This window comes from Cyprinus carpio, chromosome A16 (genome assembly GCF_018340385.1).
Source record: "Cyprinus carpio isolate SPL01 chromosome A16, ASM1834038v1, whole genome shotgun sequence".
Taxonomy (NCBI): domain Eukaryota; kingdom Metazoa; phylum Chordata; class Actinopteri; order Cypriniformes; family Cyprinidae; genus Cyprinus; species Cyprinus carpio.
The window spans coordinates 1,514,240-1,533,591 of NC_056587.1; the positions used below are offsets into that span (position 1 = coordinate 1,514,240).

Sequence of the window (19,352 nt, forward strand, 5' to 3'; positions counted from 1 at the left end):
CTTGTTTTCAGAGTTCATCTTGAGGAAAGTAACTTGTGGTTTAATAAGTGAGCCAGATTATTTCAAACTCAGCAGAGCAGCAAACACTGTCAAAGCATTTTACTAAGATGTCCTTCCACAGTGGGCAATTTGCTAATGTTTTAATGTATTAATTACTTATGATTATTAAAGACTTACTAATTTCATTTATTTTATATTTGTATTAATAGTTAATGTTTATTATAAGCTAATCGTTACATTAAAAAAACCATTAAAATTAAATAGCTACAGTAGTTTTTGCTACAGTACTGAAATCGTCACTGAGAACTGTGAAATCTCACTGGTAGGGCTGTGCGATTAATCAAGACGCGATATTACCAGAGAATGTCTAATATGGCGAGAAGTTTCACTCTCACTACACTTCCGGCTTCTGAACTGGTTGCAGTTCCACTCTGATTCCATATGAGGGCGCTCACAGGACGAGTGCAGAATGAATGGAGGTCAATGACGGTATACCCCTCAAAATCCACTTTTCTCAGGATATAATTTTTTGTCTAGTAATTTGAATGTTGTATTCGAAAGGAGATGCAAAGAAATTACACATTGCTGGGTGTTCGATTTTTTAGAGTCGCTTATTTGCTTTAAAAAGTCTTTTAAAATGTCAATGACGTCATATGTTATACATTCATTAGCAGAATGCTAGCGTGTTATGGGCAACAACAACTCAACCTGTAAAAAATCGAAAGGACATAAGTACTCGTTCATTCAGCTTTCAACCTATAACCCATGTTGAACTTGCAAAATCTACAATCAGATCTGAGATTTCTCAACGGCAATCGGGGGAAAGGGTCAAATTTAGCCGTCTAGCCCCGCAGACTCCCATTCATTTTGCACTCATGGCGATCGCCTCCAGTGGAACTCTGGTGGAACTGCAACCAAAATTCAGTACAATAGGACTTAATAGGGAGTGGGAAGGCTCTCCGTAGACGGGCTCTGATATTACTCTGTTCCAGAGCATATGCTTGACTGCCAGCCTTGAGTGCTAGTCTTACTAACCAATAGAGTGAGCGCACCTCCGTTCTCCCCAATCAGCTCTGCTCTAGCCAACTGCGTAAACGCCCACCATTAAAAAAAAAAAATTTAAAAACAGAGCGGGAGAGAGAGAGAGTGGGATTATGGCGTCTACAGGGTCAGATCAACAGTTAGGCAAATTAAAACTAAAGAAAAACATTATGTAACTTACGCTTCGAAAGGACAGACAAGGAGCAAGAAAGGTAATTTGCAAGAGCTGAGTCACAATGTATATCAAGAGCATCCCTTATTGCATGTTCGCTATTCCCAATTCAGAAGACCCCACACACAGACTATGTCTCTGAATGTTTCTCATACTCACTCCTCTCTGCCCCACGTGGTGCGAATCCCGCGTCACGGACGAGCCGTTCACACTTGCCACACTCACGCAGCCTGTCTCGTAACGTAATGGATGAGGCTTGACGCACGCGCACAACCTGTGTCGACTCGCGCCTGGCTCCGCGTTTAAAACGAATGTAAATTCAGTCTAACTGCTTGCTAATTTCACTTGGATGAAATGAAACATTCAGCACATTTTCCACTGGTTCTTAAAATCTCAAATACAATGTAAAATATGTAATACTTTAATAATTGACTAAAGAAATACAGTTCTTTATTTATAAAAAAAAAAAAAATCTTTCCAGTGAAATTCAGTAATTAAGTTAATTCTGTAAAAGTAGTTATGCCATTATAATCTTGTCTGCTAATATATAGAACCCCTCCCAAAACACAATTGAACATTTGAATGGATTTCAGGGTTATAATGGGAATTGTATTGGTTTTAATGTAAACTATAATGGTGTCTATTTGATGGATTCTATTGGTGGGATGTAATATGGCAGATGGCAACCAATAGAACAACAGTAATTCATATTGGAATAATGCCAAAATCAAAAAAGGAATTTTGTAATGGTTTAACAGAAACTGTAAGAATTTCTGCTTTTTTTTTCAGCAGGGTAATGATACCTCATACTGTGCTGCACATTATTGACAATATTGAGCTGAAGCTTGACTTTGCAAATCAAATCGCAATCGCAATGTCTCAAAAAAAAAAAAAAAAAAATTCGCAATTAGATATTTTCCCCAGCCCTACTCACTGGTATTGTTGGTATCGTGACACTAGACTGCAGAATGTTGTGTGTGTTTTGTTGGGCACTGGGTGTTTTGGTGGAGGGCAGATACATTAGCTGCCGTTATCACAGACGTCAGTAGCTTGACCACAGCTCATCTTAACCGCAGTGCATCTTTTCTGTTCAGTGCCATTATCTGTGCACGTCCGGCTGACTCATCAGCGCCCAGCGTGTCCAGCCCGCTCACAGGTGCTTCAACAAACTTTGACGTCAATGGAAACATGACTGATGTCTGTGTTTAAAGATCAGCCCTGCATCTAAGTATGGATCAATCTCTTGATAAAAGTCAGCACGAGCTCGCCGAGGGCCGAGACGCTCATGAATGTGAGCACCACTGTTCAAAAGCTCGAGGTCAGTACGCACTTGAACTCAGCATGGATGCATTAAATCGATCAAAAGTGATGGTGTAGACACTTATAATGTTACAAAAGATTCCTATTTTAAAATAAATTATGAACTGAAACCTCAAAAGAACAGCAAAGAGTCCTAAAAGAAGAGTTTCTGCTGTTCATTCCTCTACAAAACAGGCTGCTTTCACACTTCGAGCATCAGTTTAATGTCTGAGTTTGGTTGATTTCAGCTAAATTACACTAGTTGGCTTGAAAACAGAAGTCTGGATCAGGGTTCTTATGGACTAGTAGTTTATAGTTTGAAAATGTAACCAATTTAATTTTAAAGATTGATGATGATCAAAAGTGAGACGGAGTCAAATAATTTAATATCTGTAGACATTTGCATAAAATGCTTAGACTAGACTTTCAAGTTCTCATCTATTTTTTCTAAGATCGGTCATAAAGTCAGTTACATAAAAACTGGTATAATTTGAATCCAAAAAATAAGAGTGATAACCCATGGCTAACTGCTCGTTGGTCAGACAGTCTGTTTCTGAATTCCACGAATGCAATGAATGGACTTGCACCTTTATGAAGACCGGTCTTGCCAGAACAAACTCGGAAGGAAGCGAGGTCACATCTTTGTGAGAATTGAGATATGCTGTGATCTTGTTACTGAACTGACCGTCATGCAAATGCATGATGAATACAGAATAACATCATAAACAATGTCCTAGCCTAATAAAACATTTATTCCATATTATTATAGACATTATTTATATCTTTATTTTACTGCGTCTGCATGTATTTAGTCTTTAACACTTGATTAAAATAATGCAAAATAAAGTGACAAATATTTACTTTCACGAGTTGTCACTTTTTTGTGAGGTTGCGGCGGGAATTTAAAGCTTACAGGCTTCCATACGTGGACCACCCACGATGACTTCTGATGGATTTCCAATGGTTTGATTCTCTCAAGTCCACAATATCAAGAACACATCCAGGTACTTTCATACGTCTGTCCTAGCATTCATGAGCACTGGAATTGAGTTTTGATGGTTGATGATGTAGCACGAGAGCATACAGATGTTGTTAAAGTCCACCATTATTTAGTTAAAGTGTCAAAAGGCAGAAAATGAACAAATAAAAAGCTTCTGCACCACAGTTTTTGACCACTTGAACTTGAAAAGATAATCAGTACTGGTCAATCTATAAATCACTGATTTCCCATCGGACTCTTACCTGAACCGTAGAGCTGATCTCGGCTGCGAATCCTCCGGTCACCGGAGCCTCATGACTGATGAGCAGCCGACCCGTCTTCACCACCGACTGGAAGAGAGAGAACATCAGCTATTAGGAAGTCTATTTTTACTCAAAAAGACACGTGGAAACATGCACGAGCCTCAATATTTTGTGTTTGTTGGGCAATATTATAATTTTGCTTCTGAATTCCAGCCCCTGAAACTAAAATCTAAATATGAAATCAAAGCGTACATTTACACATAAGTTTTTGGCATATGCTTTTATCCAAAGCAACTTGCACTTTAAGCACAAATTTTATCAGTTCTTGCTTTTCCTGCAAATTGAACCCATGACCTTGGTGTTGCTAGTACCATTGCTCTAGTGTTTGAGCTGCAGGAAGGCAGCTTTACTTACATGTCAAAGACAGAGTTTCAGTGTCAAATCAGGCAAAGAGTGTCAAAATGTAACATTTAAACAAAGAAAACCAAAACCTTCCTGTCTGAGAAATCTGGAAATATTATTATATATCAATTTAGTATGGATTGACAGGGATGGTGTAGACCTGAAATAATTTGATCAAAAAACTAATCATGCAAATGCTTGAATAAGACTATCCTCTCAATCAGTTTCAGAAAATACCTTTTTACCAACATGCATATGATTATTACATCTTAAGAACTGGTCAGTGAATGAGATTGAATATTTATGGATTATTTGCTAAAAAATAAATAAATATTCAGAATACAAGAATGCACATGAAAATGAATATTGGAATCAAACTGTTTAGGGTTCATTTAGAACTTTCAGAATCTTAAATCAGACTGGATTTATTGGGACTGATGAAAATCAGTGCATGTACTCATACCTATTATCCACATGAGCACTGCAGCTCGTGGCCACTGCGTTTATTAATTAGTGCAGACTGAAAACACCATTTGCTGCTGATTATGAATTTTGTTTGATGTTCATACTTCAGTGCCAATGGTCATTATGACTTCAGTTAAACAATCTTTCTGTTCTGTTTCAAAATAAACAGCATCTGTGGAGCACTGACTAATCGTCACATTCTACGAGATATAAAACTGACAGATCGTGCTGCAAAGTGAGCTCTTCAAAGGAGAAAAACAGGTGCAAAACAGCACTTTATAATAGAACTCATCCATGTGCTGGTGATCAGGCATTTCCTGCAGAAAGATTCTGTTTTGTTCTGTAATCTGAGTTATTGTATAAAAGCCTTGAGAAGCCATAGTTGTGCAACTGCTGAGAAGAATGTGATGAAGTCTGGATATTGAGCTGGACGTTTAGTGCATTTCTCTGGAGCTTCACAAAGACACCTGCAACATCCACTGGCTTCAATGTGTGAGCCGTGTGCGCTGACTGTTGTAATTAAAATTTTATTCTAGGCATCATTGGCATCATTCATACAACAAAATATTATGGGAGCCAATAAATGTTTATGAAAATGATCAAAAATGCTGTCATCGGCTCGCAGCTTAAAAAAAACACTGGCCGGGAAAGAGTTAAGTGAACATAAACAGTTGGGATAGTAATCACGTTTATCAGTATATAAGATCAGTGCATTTGTTCTTAAGGTCACAGCAGGCAATAAACATGCTGCTGTCTCTGTCACTAAAAGGGGGACATCGGATGTGAAATTTTTACATGGTCTTTGCATATAAATTTTGTCTCAGCAGTGTGGACACAACCACCCTACAATGATAAAAATCAATTCACTCCTTTTTTTCAGTTCCCCAAAAACCCAAACAGCCTCAATTATCAATCTGTTTTGATTTTCAAAGCAGTATGACATATATTGCTAAGGCCCCACCCACAGCTGCTGATGGAGTGTCCTGTATTATATATTATATTGTATTATAAGGCCGTTTTCACACCTCAAGCATGAGCAACGCATATTTTTTTCAGTGTGCATGTTGACAAATGAGTGCATTCACACGGAGCAGGAGCGTCGCATGAACACCACTGAAGAGATGGATTCGGCATCGAGTCTATTTTTGCTGCACTACTCACGCTCAATTAATGTGACGGCACACTTTTGATTGACAAAATAATTGATTTCATTTGTATCTTTTTTCTTTTGTATTTATGCTGTTTCTTCCCACTGTTGTTTGTTGACAGTAAAACTGCACTGAAAGAACAGTTTTAGGGGTTGAGGGCCATAATAGGGATTTTATGAACACACTGAAAGGGGCCTCCTGTTTTCCTTAGGGCCCTTAGAAGTCTAAGAACAGCACTGCCAGTCCAACATCCGTGGATTAGTGGGTAAATCTCCAGTAAAGCAGAGGTTGCAGGTTTAAACCCTGAAACCCTGAGAAACCACCACTGTGTCCTTCCTTCAAATAAAGCTTCTTTATTGGCACTTATTCTTTATAGTGAAAAAAAGTTTCTTCAACGTTTTAAAATGCTCTTCAAATTTAGGGGGGAAAAAAGGGGTTCTGAAAGGTTCTTTGGGGAATCTGGCACAAAAAAAAAAAAAAAAAAAAAAAAAAGGAATTCTTTTGGAGCCTGTATTTGAGTGCTGAGTAAAACACTTTGCCAGTGTTTACTTTGGACTTGACAGTTAAATGAAGAATAATGAATGACTTAAAAATAATTCCACACCTCATAACCAAGTTGGTCATATGCCAGAAACTTAAGAGTCACTGATACGTCTTCTGATGCCTCAGATGCCAGCGGACTGAGACAGGACAGCGGCAGAATCTTGAGACTGTGTGCTAGCAAGGGTGTGAGATTTCGATAAGACAGCAAGTATGCAGGGGTGTGACCGGAGGCATTTTCTTACAGCTGTCCCACACCATACACATTTTTTTTGTTATTAACCAGGTCTGACTGATTGAATTTTAAATGATTTTTAAGACAGACCTGGTGATGCAATGCAGCAAATAAATTCATCTTTAGACCATGAACATATTTGACTGAAGTATATTACTGCAGAACACTTGGCAGACACACTGCAGGTGATCTGTTTGCTGACCATATTTAACTTGCATTGCAAAGCTCAGTACTCAAGGGGGTGATTTTGCTTCAAATGTGTGTGCTATTAAACCAGATGTACTTCAGGTAGCTAGATATAAAGATGGTGACGGTTTAAACAATCTTGCTCAGCAAGTTTCTTCAAACTGTTGCTCTGTCATGAGAGTATTTGACCCTAAAGAGAAAAGTGTCCATAGAGAAGAATGATATATATGATCACTGATTATTGTGGTGTGTTTTAAATTGCAGTCTGACCCACTTCAGATTTTGTGTGTTTATATACATGAATGTTTCAAACTTAAAATAAACTAGCATTCAAAGTCTGGAGCTGGGACAATTTTTTATGTTTATGAGAAAAAAAGAAAGGAAAAAAAAACAAAATTACTAAAAATTAAACTAAAATTACTGAAAATAAAAACAAAAGAGAACACTATAACATGTTGTAAGGTCCAGGCACTCGGTCCAAGGAAGGTATCCGGTGCTGGCTGAAGGTTTCTTGCGCGTTCGGTCTTCGGTGTTTCAGCGTGTAGAGTTATTCAATTTAAATCCAATTCTAATCTGACTCCATTTTAATATTTCATCTGACTCCATTTTAATAATTCATCTGACTCCATTTTAGTATGACCTCGAATTTAGGTTTGAAAGGCAAATTGGTTGATTGTCTGTCTCTAATTATTATTATTATTATTCTGACATTGGATTATTCTAGTTAACTCTTTACTTTATATTTACTTGTTCATTAGGAATCTATGTCGCTCAGGGTTGTCCCACGACGGGCCGTTCTTCTACGTGTGCCCCACGATCACAAACTCGCCAGTCTAAACAGTAGTCAGAGGTTATGACTAATACTATTTAATAGGTTACCCATACTTTACCATATTTGAAATAGTATTTTTCGTTTAGTCCCCCTCAGTTACCCATGTACAACTTAGTTAAAGCTCACCACATAATCAGCGGTTATGCTAGCACTATCTGTCTAGCCCCCCCGACAGTCATATAACTACGTACAACTTAATTAAAGCTGAGACAATAATCAGAGGTTATGCTAGTTACTCTTTGTCTAGCCACCGATAGTTAAGATTAACTACGTACAACTTAAATAAAGCTCAAACAATAATCAGCGGTTATGCTAGCACTACCTGTCTAGCCCCCCCGACAGTTATATAACTGCGTAGAACTTAATTAAAGCTGAGACAATAACCAGCGGTTATGACCAGTGCTCTGACTAGCCCCCCATAGTTACTGCAACTGAGTACAACTTAACTAAAGTCAAGCGGTTAGCCAGAAATCTAAAACCTCACCTGATGTGCCCCATGCTCCATCGCCTGAGTTTTAGTATGCACTTAACCCTGGACGCAGATTTGCGGGAAACATAGCCTTCACTTAATCTACTTGAGGGAACAATTTCAGAGTAACTCAGAGTAAATCAAATGTAACAATTTATTATCAGTCAGGTAAGTATTATGCCCAAATTACATAGCCAATTCAGAGATATCAAATCAATACAAGACATCAAATTCTCAAAGGCGAATCTAAGAGTAAAAAGATGCATACCTGACCTTTAGAAAAAATACATAAGTATGAAGTGTGTGGACACACTTCATGCTAAGGGCTCATTCTGGCTACAGAAGGGCCCTGATCCTTTTGCTGCAATCGTTTTAAATACCTCAGACCAAGACAAACATCCCCCGAGATGGAGACAGTAACTAACAATAGGAAATTTGCATTAACTCAGGTCCCAAGCCTGGGTGGTTTTACAACTCAATGGGACAACAGGAGGGTAATTTACATGGAGGACCCTGGGAAGGGGCACTCCCATCACACAGTAGGCAAAATATCTCTTAACTCTTAGGATCTGTATTATCTTTTAATCTACTTTTGTAAGATTGAGACCATTTGACCAGTTGCACTGAGACATTTCAAATGATACCAGACATGACTGTTAGTTTCACTTGCATCGACATTTTCATGTAATCATTTTGAGCAGATTGAGTAGAAGAAAGCATGGGTGAAGGGATTTAAAAATGAAACAAATGGCCAGAAGGGAAGGAGGGTCTCCTGCACCTCCACTCTGTGGGGTGTCTCGAAGATGCCCATGTATGTTTGTATTGTCTGTTTCTCAGGAGATCAAAGTATCTCAGGTTCTTTAATCCTTACAATGTTTTTAGTGAACAATATAAGTATGTTTTTTTTAAAAAATTTCTTTTCAAATTTTGAAACAACTTCCTTTTGTGATCTGATGTGGCTTCTTATCACAGAATGAGGCAGAAAATATATTCTAATGTCGATTAGCAATGCATTTTAAATATACTTAATCATTACGAAAATACCCGAGATAAATGAAGAAAACACAGATAAACTATTTATTGTTGTAGTCGAGTGTTTATTGTCTTTATGTTTCAGTTGCAGTGACATCTGGATATTTTTGTCCGTTTTAGGGATTTCCCGTAAAGTCATCAGTTCTATTACTTCTGTGAGCCATATGTGGAGTTTCTGCGCGAGGGCGCCCTCTGGCTACCAGTATGAATGAAACATACATTAAATGTGTTTATAGTGCTCAGTGACTGATGCATCCTATTTTGGGGTAAAAAAATAAAAAATAAAAAAATAGGAAAAAATAATACTTCTCTCAAAAGAAATGTGATTTAGACATGATAACCCATGGTTTTCTCCAGTGTACAGAAGTTAGTTTTTTGTTGAACTGAAAACCGTGATTAAAAAAAACAAGGTATGTATTGAACCATGGCCTAACTGTAGTGTTGCATTTCTAATGCATGCAGTATAATAAAGCAGGATCTTATTTGATACAGTGGGGGTTTTTTTTGTGAGTCTCTTGTTTTGTTGATGTCGGTTGTAGATCTAAAAAAATGTTATTTTGTTTGGTAAGGTAAAGGTGGAGAAGGGGTCAAGGTTCCATAATAAAAGTTCACCATTACATTACATTTACAGTTATGCATTTAGCAGATGCTTTTATCCAAAGCGACTTACAGTGCATTCAGGCTATACATTTTTTTTTTTTTTTTTTTGGTAAAACCCCAGAGTTAAATGAGTCTAGTCAAAGTAATGTGGCACTACTGAACCCGGTCAACCGGGTCATTGGCCGAGTTAACAGAGAGTCAAGGAAAATACTGAGGAGGCACAGCACATACCGCAGATAGTTCAGACACAAACAACCGACTGTTATTACTGTATCCCGGGACAGAACGTCACTAGTGAGAGTCTCCGGTGCCGGCTGAAGAAATGCTTGGTGGTTTTCCAGCAAAGCCAATGTGACGGACTGGAAACACTAATGACAAATGACAACATTAATGGATGCTATGAGGCTGAATAATATGACAGTGAGACAGATCCACACGCGTCATGGCAGAAGTCTTTTTCCTACTGCAATGATATTGGCCAATCACAGCAGTGGGTGTTGATTCAAATGACTGAAATTATATGTGGACTTATAAGTAAAATTATATAACAAAAGTGTGTTGTAACCCAGTAAAATGTGACGTAAGTGTGCAAATACTCCTCAGGGCCACTGTAGATGCCTCAGAGCAAACAGACACCAAATAACAGCTACACAACCACTTTTACTTCACTGGGTCATTTAGAAAATATGAGTGTAGCATTTAAAAGAATGATATTAGTAAGATTTTTAATGCAATTTATAATAAGTGATTTCTGTTTGAATACATGTTAAACTGTAATTTATTTCTGTGATTAAAGCTGTATTTTCAGCATCATTACTCCAGTCTTCAGTGTCACAAGATCTTCAGAAATCATTCTAATATGATGATTTGCCACTCAAGAAACATTCCTGATTATATACACTGGGTACAGAAAGTATTCCGACCCCCTTAAATTTGTCACTCTTTCATATATTGCAGCCATTTGCTAAAATCATTTAAGTTCATTTTTTTCCTCGTTAATGTACACACAGCGCCCCATATTGAGAGAAAGAAAAAAAAACACAGAATTGTTGACATTTTTTTTCAGATTTTTAAATAAAAAAAAAGAAAAACTGAAATATCCACATGGTCCTAAGTATTCAGACCCTTTGCTGTGACACACTCATGATATTTAACTCAGGTGCTTGTCCCATTTCTTCTGATCATCCTGTGAGATGGTTCTACACCTTCATTTGAGTACAGCTGTGTTTGATTATACTGATTGGACTTGATTAGGAAAGCCACACACTGTCTATATAAGACCTTACAGCTCACAGTGCACTGTCAGAGCCAAATGAGAATCATGAGGTCAAAGGAACTGCCTGAAGAGCTCAGAGACAGAATTGTGGCAAGGCACAGATCTGGCCAAGGTTACAAAAAAAAATCTGCTGCCACTTAAGGGTTCCTAAGAGCACAGTGGCCCTCCATAATCCTTAAATGGAAGACGTTTTGGGATGACCAGAAACCCTTCCTAGCAGCTGGCCGTCTGGCCAAAACTGAGCTATCGGGGGAGAAGAGCCTTGGTGATAGAGGAAAAAAAGAAGTACCCCAAGATCACTGTGGCTGAGCTCCAGAGGATGCAGTCGGGGAGATGGGAGAAAGTTGTAGAAAGTCAACCATCACTGCAGCCCACAATCCCTCCACCAGTCGGGCTTTTATGGCAGAGTGGCCCGACGGAAGAACCTAGCCTCCGTGCAAGACACATGAAAGCCGGCCAGTGGAGTTTGTACAAAAAAACAGAGAAATAAGATTCTCTGGTCTGATGAGACCAAGATAGAACTTTTTGGCCTTAATTCTAAGTGGTATGTTTGGAGAAAACCAGGCACTGCTCATCACCTGTCCAATACAGTCCCAACAGTGAAGCATGGTGGTGGTGGCAGCATCATGTCTGTGTGGGTGTTTTTCAGCTGCAGGGACAGGACCGACTGGCTGCAATCGAGGGGAAAGATGAATGCGGCCAAGTACAGGGATATCCTGGCGGGCTGAAAACCTTCTCCAGAGTGCTCCAGGACCTCAGACTGGCCCGTGAGGCCCGAAGAGGTTCACCTTCCAACAAGACAATGACCCTAAGCACACAGCTAAAATAACGAAGGAGGAGTGGCTCACACAAAACAGACTCCGTGACTGTTCGTTTGAATGGCCCAGCCAGAGCCCTGACTTAAACCCAATTGAGCATCTCTGGAGAGACCCTGAAAATGGCTGTCCACCAACGTTTACCGTCCAGCCTGACAGAACTTGAGAGGATCTTCAAGGAGGAATGGCAGAGGATCCCCAAAACCAGGTGTGAAAAACTTGTTGCCATCTTTCCCAAAAAAGACTCATTGCTGTATTAGATCAAAAGGTGCTTCTACTAAATACTGAACAAAGGGTCTGAATATTTAGGACCATGTGATATTTCAGTTTTTCTTTTTTAATAAATCTGCAAAAAATGTCAACGATTCTGTGTTGTTTTTCTGTCAATATGGGGTGCTGTGTGTACATTAATGAGGAAAAAATGATCTTTAAAATTTTTGATTTATGGCAATTTTTTAGCAAATGGCTGCAATATAACAAAGAGTGAAAAATTTAAGGGGGTCTGAATACTTTCCGTACCCACTATATATGTTTCCATTTTTCAGTATTCTTTAACAAAACTCCACAAGAACAGTATTTGAGAGAGAAATCGTTTGTAACATTATAAATGTCTTTGCTGTCATTTTTAGCCAATTTAATTAACCACAAAGTTTTGAACAGTAATGTATGTGTTGGTTTGTCTTGTTAGCTTCACAAAACACCCTTAAGTATCCCACTGCCACCTGCAAACCCAATTCCCTGCTCTCTCACCCACCCTGTCTGTCAAAACAGCCTTCAACTGACCAGGAAAAACAACTCAAGCAAGAAAAACTAGGAGCATAAACACAGGTCCAAAATGAAGTCATCCTATTTGGTCTTTATGAGGTTCCAGTGCCATTTTAAAACACATGTCTCTGTCTTTATGAACTGAAGAGACAACTAAATGAGAAGCTAATGTGTTGACATTAGCTACGGCCTGCGGCACGGATGACGATTTTATTGTCCAATGTGCCGTGCGTATGGATCTCAGAGAGATGAATGTTTCTCACTGCCTCTTGGATTCAGAAAGCAATCCTTCTAAAAAAGAACTGAGCTAGTGGTAAAAACCTGTCATCTAACTGCTTATTTACAGCTGACCTCTAAACACCAGCAGTTCAATGCACTCATTACAAACACTGCCTGACCCGAGACGCAACACGTGATGAACACAGTGAGCAGGCTTTTCTTGGACACTCATAGTCTCTCTTTACACACGACATGTCATTTAAGTTCTTACGAGACTTTAAAGGAATAGTTAACCCAAGAATGAAAATTTGCTTAAAATGTCCACACCTTCTGACCATTCAATATGCAGACCGCTTTGTTTCTCACTGTAAAAAACCCAACTTAAAAAAAAGTTTAAATGACTGGTTTTGTTATGTTGAGTCAGCAAAAATCCATAAAAACATCAGTACAACTAAGTTTAATACATTTATTCAGCTTAAAATAAATTTAAAAAGATGAGTTTTGTGAACAGCGCTTTGCAAGTTCATCCAAAGAACCTTCTGCTAACTTATAAAATTGAGATAACTCAATCTCATTAGGGAACTGCCCTCCCATATAGTAAAAATTAAACGCTACTTCAGGACAATGAAGAAAAATAGTTAGTGATTTTTAAAAGAACTAAAATGTTCCTTAATGTATAATTGTCATAATATTGTACAGTAACAACAACAACAACATCAACAACTATTCTGTACACTTTATTAGAATTACACAGTAAATAATAATAATAATAATAATAATAATAATAATAATAATAATAATAATAATATTCCTCATTATTATTATGTACCGTGTAATTCTTAAAAAGTGTACAGAATTATTATTACGAATAAAAAAACGTGCCTAATGTATAACTGTATAATATATTATTGTACAATAATAATAAAGTTAATATAATAGTACAATAATAATACAATTAAATCTGCAGGAAGACTTTTTTAATTGTGAAGTTTCATTAGAAGTGAGTGTCTATGCGCTCATCTCACTAATTCAGAGCACAATTAGCGCGTATGGACTGTTCTATTGAATTGTTATTTTTAAATAAACCACACGTTTAAAAAATATTATCAGCACGTTTTCTGATGAAGGCAATATTTTCTGTCGCACACTAAACCACGCCCTCAGTACGTGCTGGTTGCGTATAGTACGTCAACGTTTAGGTTTCAAGGCACTGAACTTTTCAACATGGGAGAAACAAGTGTTCAGCAAGCGGCAGAAGAAGAGTGTTTATGAAAGAAGAGCACATGGCAATAATCCAGAGGAATGTTTTTATGGTAAGTGTGCTTTCTTTGGTTTTTGATTATCTTGTTTTTCCTTAAAGTCACACTTTGCCCAGTTAACTTAGTTTATCTTGATTATTTAGAAAAAAAATAACACCACTACATTTTCTACATTCACTACAAGTTATCAAACATTACTGTATGTTTAAATCTAGCTGTATTTTAATTCTGTTACATGAAAAAATTAAGTTTTTGTTGCGATGGATTTGGCTGCACATTTAAGTTGCCTTTTGAAAATAGTGCATACGTGTAGTTTATGATGGTCACAGAAGATTTTTTAGCTTTAAACTCTGATTCCATCCAGTCGGAGGAGATCAAACATGTTTGATATTTTGAGCCGATTTTAGAACACTTGTTTTCATTTGTCACGCGTCTCCTAGCAACAAGGCGCATGTTTCTGCGTGAATTTGTGATCCTCAGCTGTTTAGTGATGGCCAGTGTTTCTTCTGTGACTATTTACAGAGTCGGTAAGTGAATTATGCCTAAAGTCTGTGCATTAATTTGCATTTTATTAACCTGATCATGCGTTAAAAACTCAGCTACTTTGGGTCCACATAAATTCTGATAAAAGGGCAGTGCATGCCACATTTAACTGTGACCTGTGTGATTTTCAAAATGTTTGTATTTTGGAAAACAAAGAAAATTTTCTGTTTTTTTTTTTTTTTATACACTCGTTTTACCTGTGTTTTGAATTCCACATTGCATGTAGTGTTTTAGGGTTAAAGGAAATGTCCGTAAATATAATGGAAAATGTACTGGTAATTTTCTGCCAAGACATTATCAGTCTACTATTTTGTCTACTTGAGTCCCCATGTTTTTTTTTTTTTTTTTTTTTTTTCTCTTTTCTCATAAATTTACTACTTTTTTGTCCCGGCACTACAATTTTTTTTTGTCCCAGCACTTTTTCAAGATTTTTACAGTCATTTTGTTTTGTTTTGTTTGACCATTTGTTCATTTTTTGTACATTTTTAGTTTTTTTGTAAATTTTTTATGATCTGTAAGGAATCATACAGAAGTAAATTATAATTTTTCCCCCTCCGACAGACAACAGAAACCCCATCACAGACACAGCATGGCTCTATGGGGACCCCCGTTTTACTTCAGGGAACCAAACCACCTATAGATTTATTTGGTAGATTTTTAAATTTTGTTCTTTTCATATTTTCACTGATCACCATTTGCTTATGAAATTTGTTTTTTTTTTTAGATTTTTTGATTTTGTTGTTTTTATTTTTTATCTGATTTTCATTAAGTGTTTACATCAGGATAGCACATAATGCACCATGAGTGTATCTGTGCTTTGAGTTTTATATCTACACACTTGCTCAATCAGTTTTCAATAAATGTACATAATTCTTTCTTAGCACACTGATAAAGAGGAGTGAAACTGGGCATCCTTGAAGTCATGGAGGACGGCCTCTCACAGAGAACTAAGAGATGACTAAACTTCTGCATCATCCTGGAGGAAACTGTGGTAATGGAGGACCATCTGACCTTCCCACCACTTTAATGCTACTCTTTGGACTTCTCTATGTTCTGATTATTGACTTTCCAAAAGGACTAAAATACACATTTGAGTGTTTTGCAGATAGGTGCACTTCTATTTTATAGACCATCCTTCATATTTTGAAAGTTTGTGTTCCTCATGTACATGCTACTGTTTAGTCCTATTTCATATTTCGTGGCAGAGTTTTGTAAAACTGTTTTAACTGCAGTTTTTAATTTCACTGTTGCAGTGTTGAATCACTTTGGCTTAAATATTTGTGAATTTAAAAAGCATGGAATTACAGGATTTTTATATCATGATGATAGCAGTTCTGTCTATGTATTGATGCAGGTTTTGGCAGGTTAGTGCAGTATATAAAATTTTGTTTCATGTGAGCAATATTTAAAGGGAGAGTTTACTCCAAAATTTAAATTTATCATCATTTACTCTATTTTATCTCAAACTCATATGACTGCCTTTCCTCTTTTGAACACAAATATTTTTTTATAGACTGATATGTTTACCTCCATAAAATGAAAAGTAAAGGGGTTTCAAAACATTTAAGATAAATATGAGTTTGAGACATAAGGGAATAAATGAGGGAATTATCACTTTTGTGTAAAACTCTCTCTTTAAGCAAGGCTGTAACCATGTCTTGAATATTGGTGGGGATAGGCATTGGCCAAATTTGATTTTTATTTTGCTTTGATCGGCCGTCTCAGTCATTTTGACATTGATGACATTGCTGGTAAACTGCTGTCTGACTCTCTAACCATTAGGCCATGAATGTTTTTGGCAGTTTAGACTTGTCCTCCTCAATGTCCAAGCTGGTTACAGCTCTGACTTTAAGAGATATTGATGGTATAATGATGGGTATACTTGCCTGTTTAATTGCCTTCAACAGGCAAATGTTTGAAAACATTAAGAAAGTGCTCTTTTGAATAAATGTTTTGTTAATATTGTGTCAGTGTTTTCAGTTTTAGATTGGACTCTGTTATTATAGTTTTCAGTTGTAACACATTATTTCTTAGTACCAATTTCCAGTAGCATTCTTTTGTTCAGTCAACTTCAGGTATTTGAGTATCTTGAGTTAACTCAACTTAACATTTTTTGTTTGACTGATATCTTCTTTTAATTCCTTTCAGTTATTATGTTTGTTTTTTTTTTTTATTTTTTTTTTTTATACAAAAGTTGAGTGAACAAGAAAAAGTCTCTACACTAATATTTTTTTGTTGTTGTGCTGTCTTAGTTTTTATTTTTTTTTTTATTTTTTTTTTTTTGTTGAAATGTAGCATCGCATCACTTGCTCACCAGTGGATCCTCTGCAGTGAATGGGTGCCGTCAGAATGAGAGTCCAAACAGCTGATAGAAACATAACAATAATCCACAAGTAATCCACAGCACTCCAGTCCATCAGTTAATGTCTTGTGAAGTGGGGCAGCTGTGGCCTAATGGTTAGAGAGTTGGACTTGTAACCAGAAGGTCGCAGGTTCGAGTCTCGGTGCTGGCAGGAGTTGTAAGTGGGAGGGAGTGAATGAACAGCGCTCTCTTCCATCCTCAATACCCATGGCTGAAGTGCTCTGGAGCAAGGCACTGAACCCCGGGCGCTGGATATATAGCTGCCCACTGCAGTATGGGTTAATGTCAAATGCCACAATTTTTTTTTTCTTTAAGTGAAAAGCTGCGTGTGTGTAAGAAACAAATTCAAGACGTTTTAACTTCAAACCATTGCTTTTGGCCAAAATTCCATAATCCTTAATAACACTTCCTTCAGTGAAAAGGTCCATCTCCTGTTGTTTTCTCACATCAAAATCCACCCACATATGTGTTTAGAGCGGTTTTGGACTGTTTTGGCTTGTAAATGGTGCTTGATCTGTGCAGATTTCTCTCCTGATTCAGACCAGACCACTTTTTCACTGGAGGAAGTGTTATTATGGATTGCGGGCTTGAATTTTAGCTGGAAACAATGGTTTAAAATTTATTAAAAAAAAAAATACATACAAAATAATTAATAATAATAAATAATGAATTTGTTTCTTACAAACACACAGCTTTTGTCTTCTCCAGATGTTAACTGATGGACTGGAGTGCTGTGGATTACTTATTGGGACTCTCATTCTGACGGCACCCATTCGCTGCAGAGAATCCATTGATGAGACACTGATGCAATGCTACATTTCTACAAATCTGATGAAGAAACAAACTCATCTACATCTTGGATGGCCTGAGGGAGGGTAAATTTCAGCAAATTTTCACTTTTGGATCAACTGTTCCCCATGCTAATAGTTTTGTGTATTGTTGGGGCTTCACAGTTCATGATAGTCCTAAAAAAAAATCATGTTTGATTTATTCATTGAATTTTTCTATGAAAAAACAATTCTGGTACCATATTTGGATGCCCAAGATTCTTCTGGATCCTGAAGCAAAACCAGTTGACAACCACTGCTTTAGCAGTCCCTTCATCATCTTCGTCTCCTAAATGGGCTCCATGATGTAAAATGACCGCAGTGACAGCAATACGGTCTCAAATATAGGCAGTTGCACAACAGATATCCAATAGTCCAGAATAATCACGTTATTCAGGGAGCAAAAATTACACACAACATCTGAGGTCTTGCCGAAACACAGTTCTCTTAACGCTAGATCATAATGGATCATAATGATGATGAAATGGTTTTAATTAGCAGTGCATTTGAAAAGGATATTACACAGCTACAGAAAGACCAGAGAAGTTTCTGACATTAAACCTAAAAGTACTACAGAAAGATATTACAGTTTACACTGAATATTTAACATTAGAGATAATTATACACTCTTACACTCTTGTGTGTGAGTGAGTGAGTGAGTGAGTGAGTGAGTGAGTGAGAGAGAGAGAGAGAGAGAGAGAGAGAGAGAGAGAGAGAGAGAGAGAGAGAGAGAGAGAGAGAGAGAGAGAGAGAGAGACTTGACTTTTACATCCCTTTATTATTCACCATAGTTAAAAAATTTTGTGGATATACATTATTACATTGCAATCACCTTACACACATTTCCTCTTTTTTAATAAATAAATAACAGTATTACCAAACTTACCAATTAAAAACCAACCCCCCATTATCATTCACTACAACCAGTGCTTCCTTAACACACCATCTCCTTTTAAAAAAAAGAACATTATTAATATGCTTATAATATGTATATTCTATAATCACTCGTGATTCCACTAAGGATTTGAATAAAACCACAATACAAACATCTCTTCCTGCATTTTTTTCTTGATGAGACTTCAAAATTGCCAATTTGGCTTGACCTACGACAAAATTAGCAAGCACACATAGTTCTTGTGCAGATTTCCTATAACAACAGCCTAAAATAAATAGGCTGTTAGTATACAGGAACCCCAATTTAGATATAATTCTTTTCAACAGTACAAAAATAGGGTCAAGTCTAAAGCAGTCACAAAACATATGAAAAATTGTATCAACAGCATCACAAAATGGGCAAGTCGAAGTAACATTTTCATTCATTTTTGCAATAAACTTATTTGTAGCTAGGATACAATGGACCAATCTCCATTGCAGATCACCACATCTGACAATGAGAGAGAGAGAGAGAGAGAGAGAGAGAGAGAGAGAGAGAGAGAGAGAGAGAGAGAGAGAGAGAGAGAGAGAGGAGAGAGCGAGAGAGAGAGAGAGAGAGAGAGAGAGAGAGAGAGAGAGAGAGAGAGAGAGAGAGAGAGAGTGAGTGAGTGAGTGAGAGAGTGTGAGTGAGTGAGTGAGTGAGAGTGAGTGAGTGAGAGTGTGAGTGAGTGAGTGAGAGTGAGTGAGTGA

General features: G+C 37.3%; 1 protein-coding gene across 1 annotated transcript in view; it reads right to left on the reverse strand.

The window, feature by feature from the left end:
• LOC109109094 (2-oxoisovalerate dehydrogenase subunit beta, mitochondrial-like) overlaps positions 1–19,352 on the reverse strand; it is a 70,227-nt gene that overhangs the window by 8,242 nt on the left and 42,633 nt on the right. Inside the window, exon 9 of the mRNA XM_042771968.1 lies at positions 3,755–3,841. Coding sequence (XP_042627902.1) covers positions 3,755–3,841 — 87 coding nt within the window. The remainder of the gene's footprint in view (positions 1–3,754; positions 3,842–19,352) is intronic.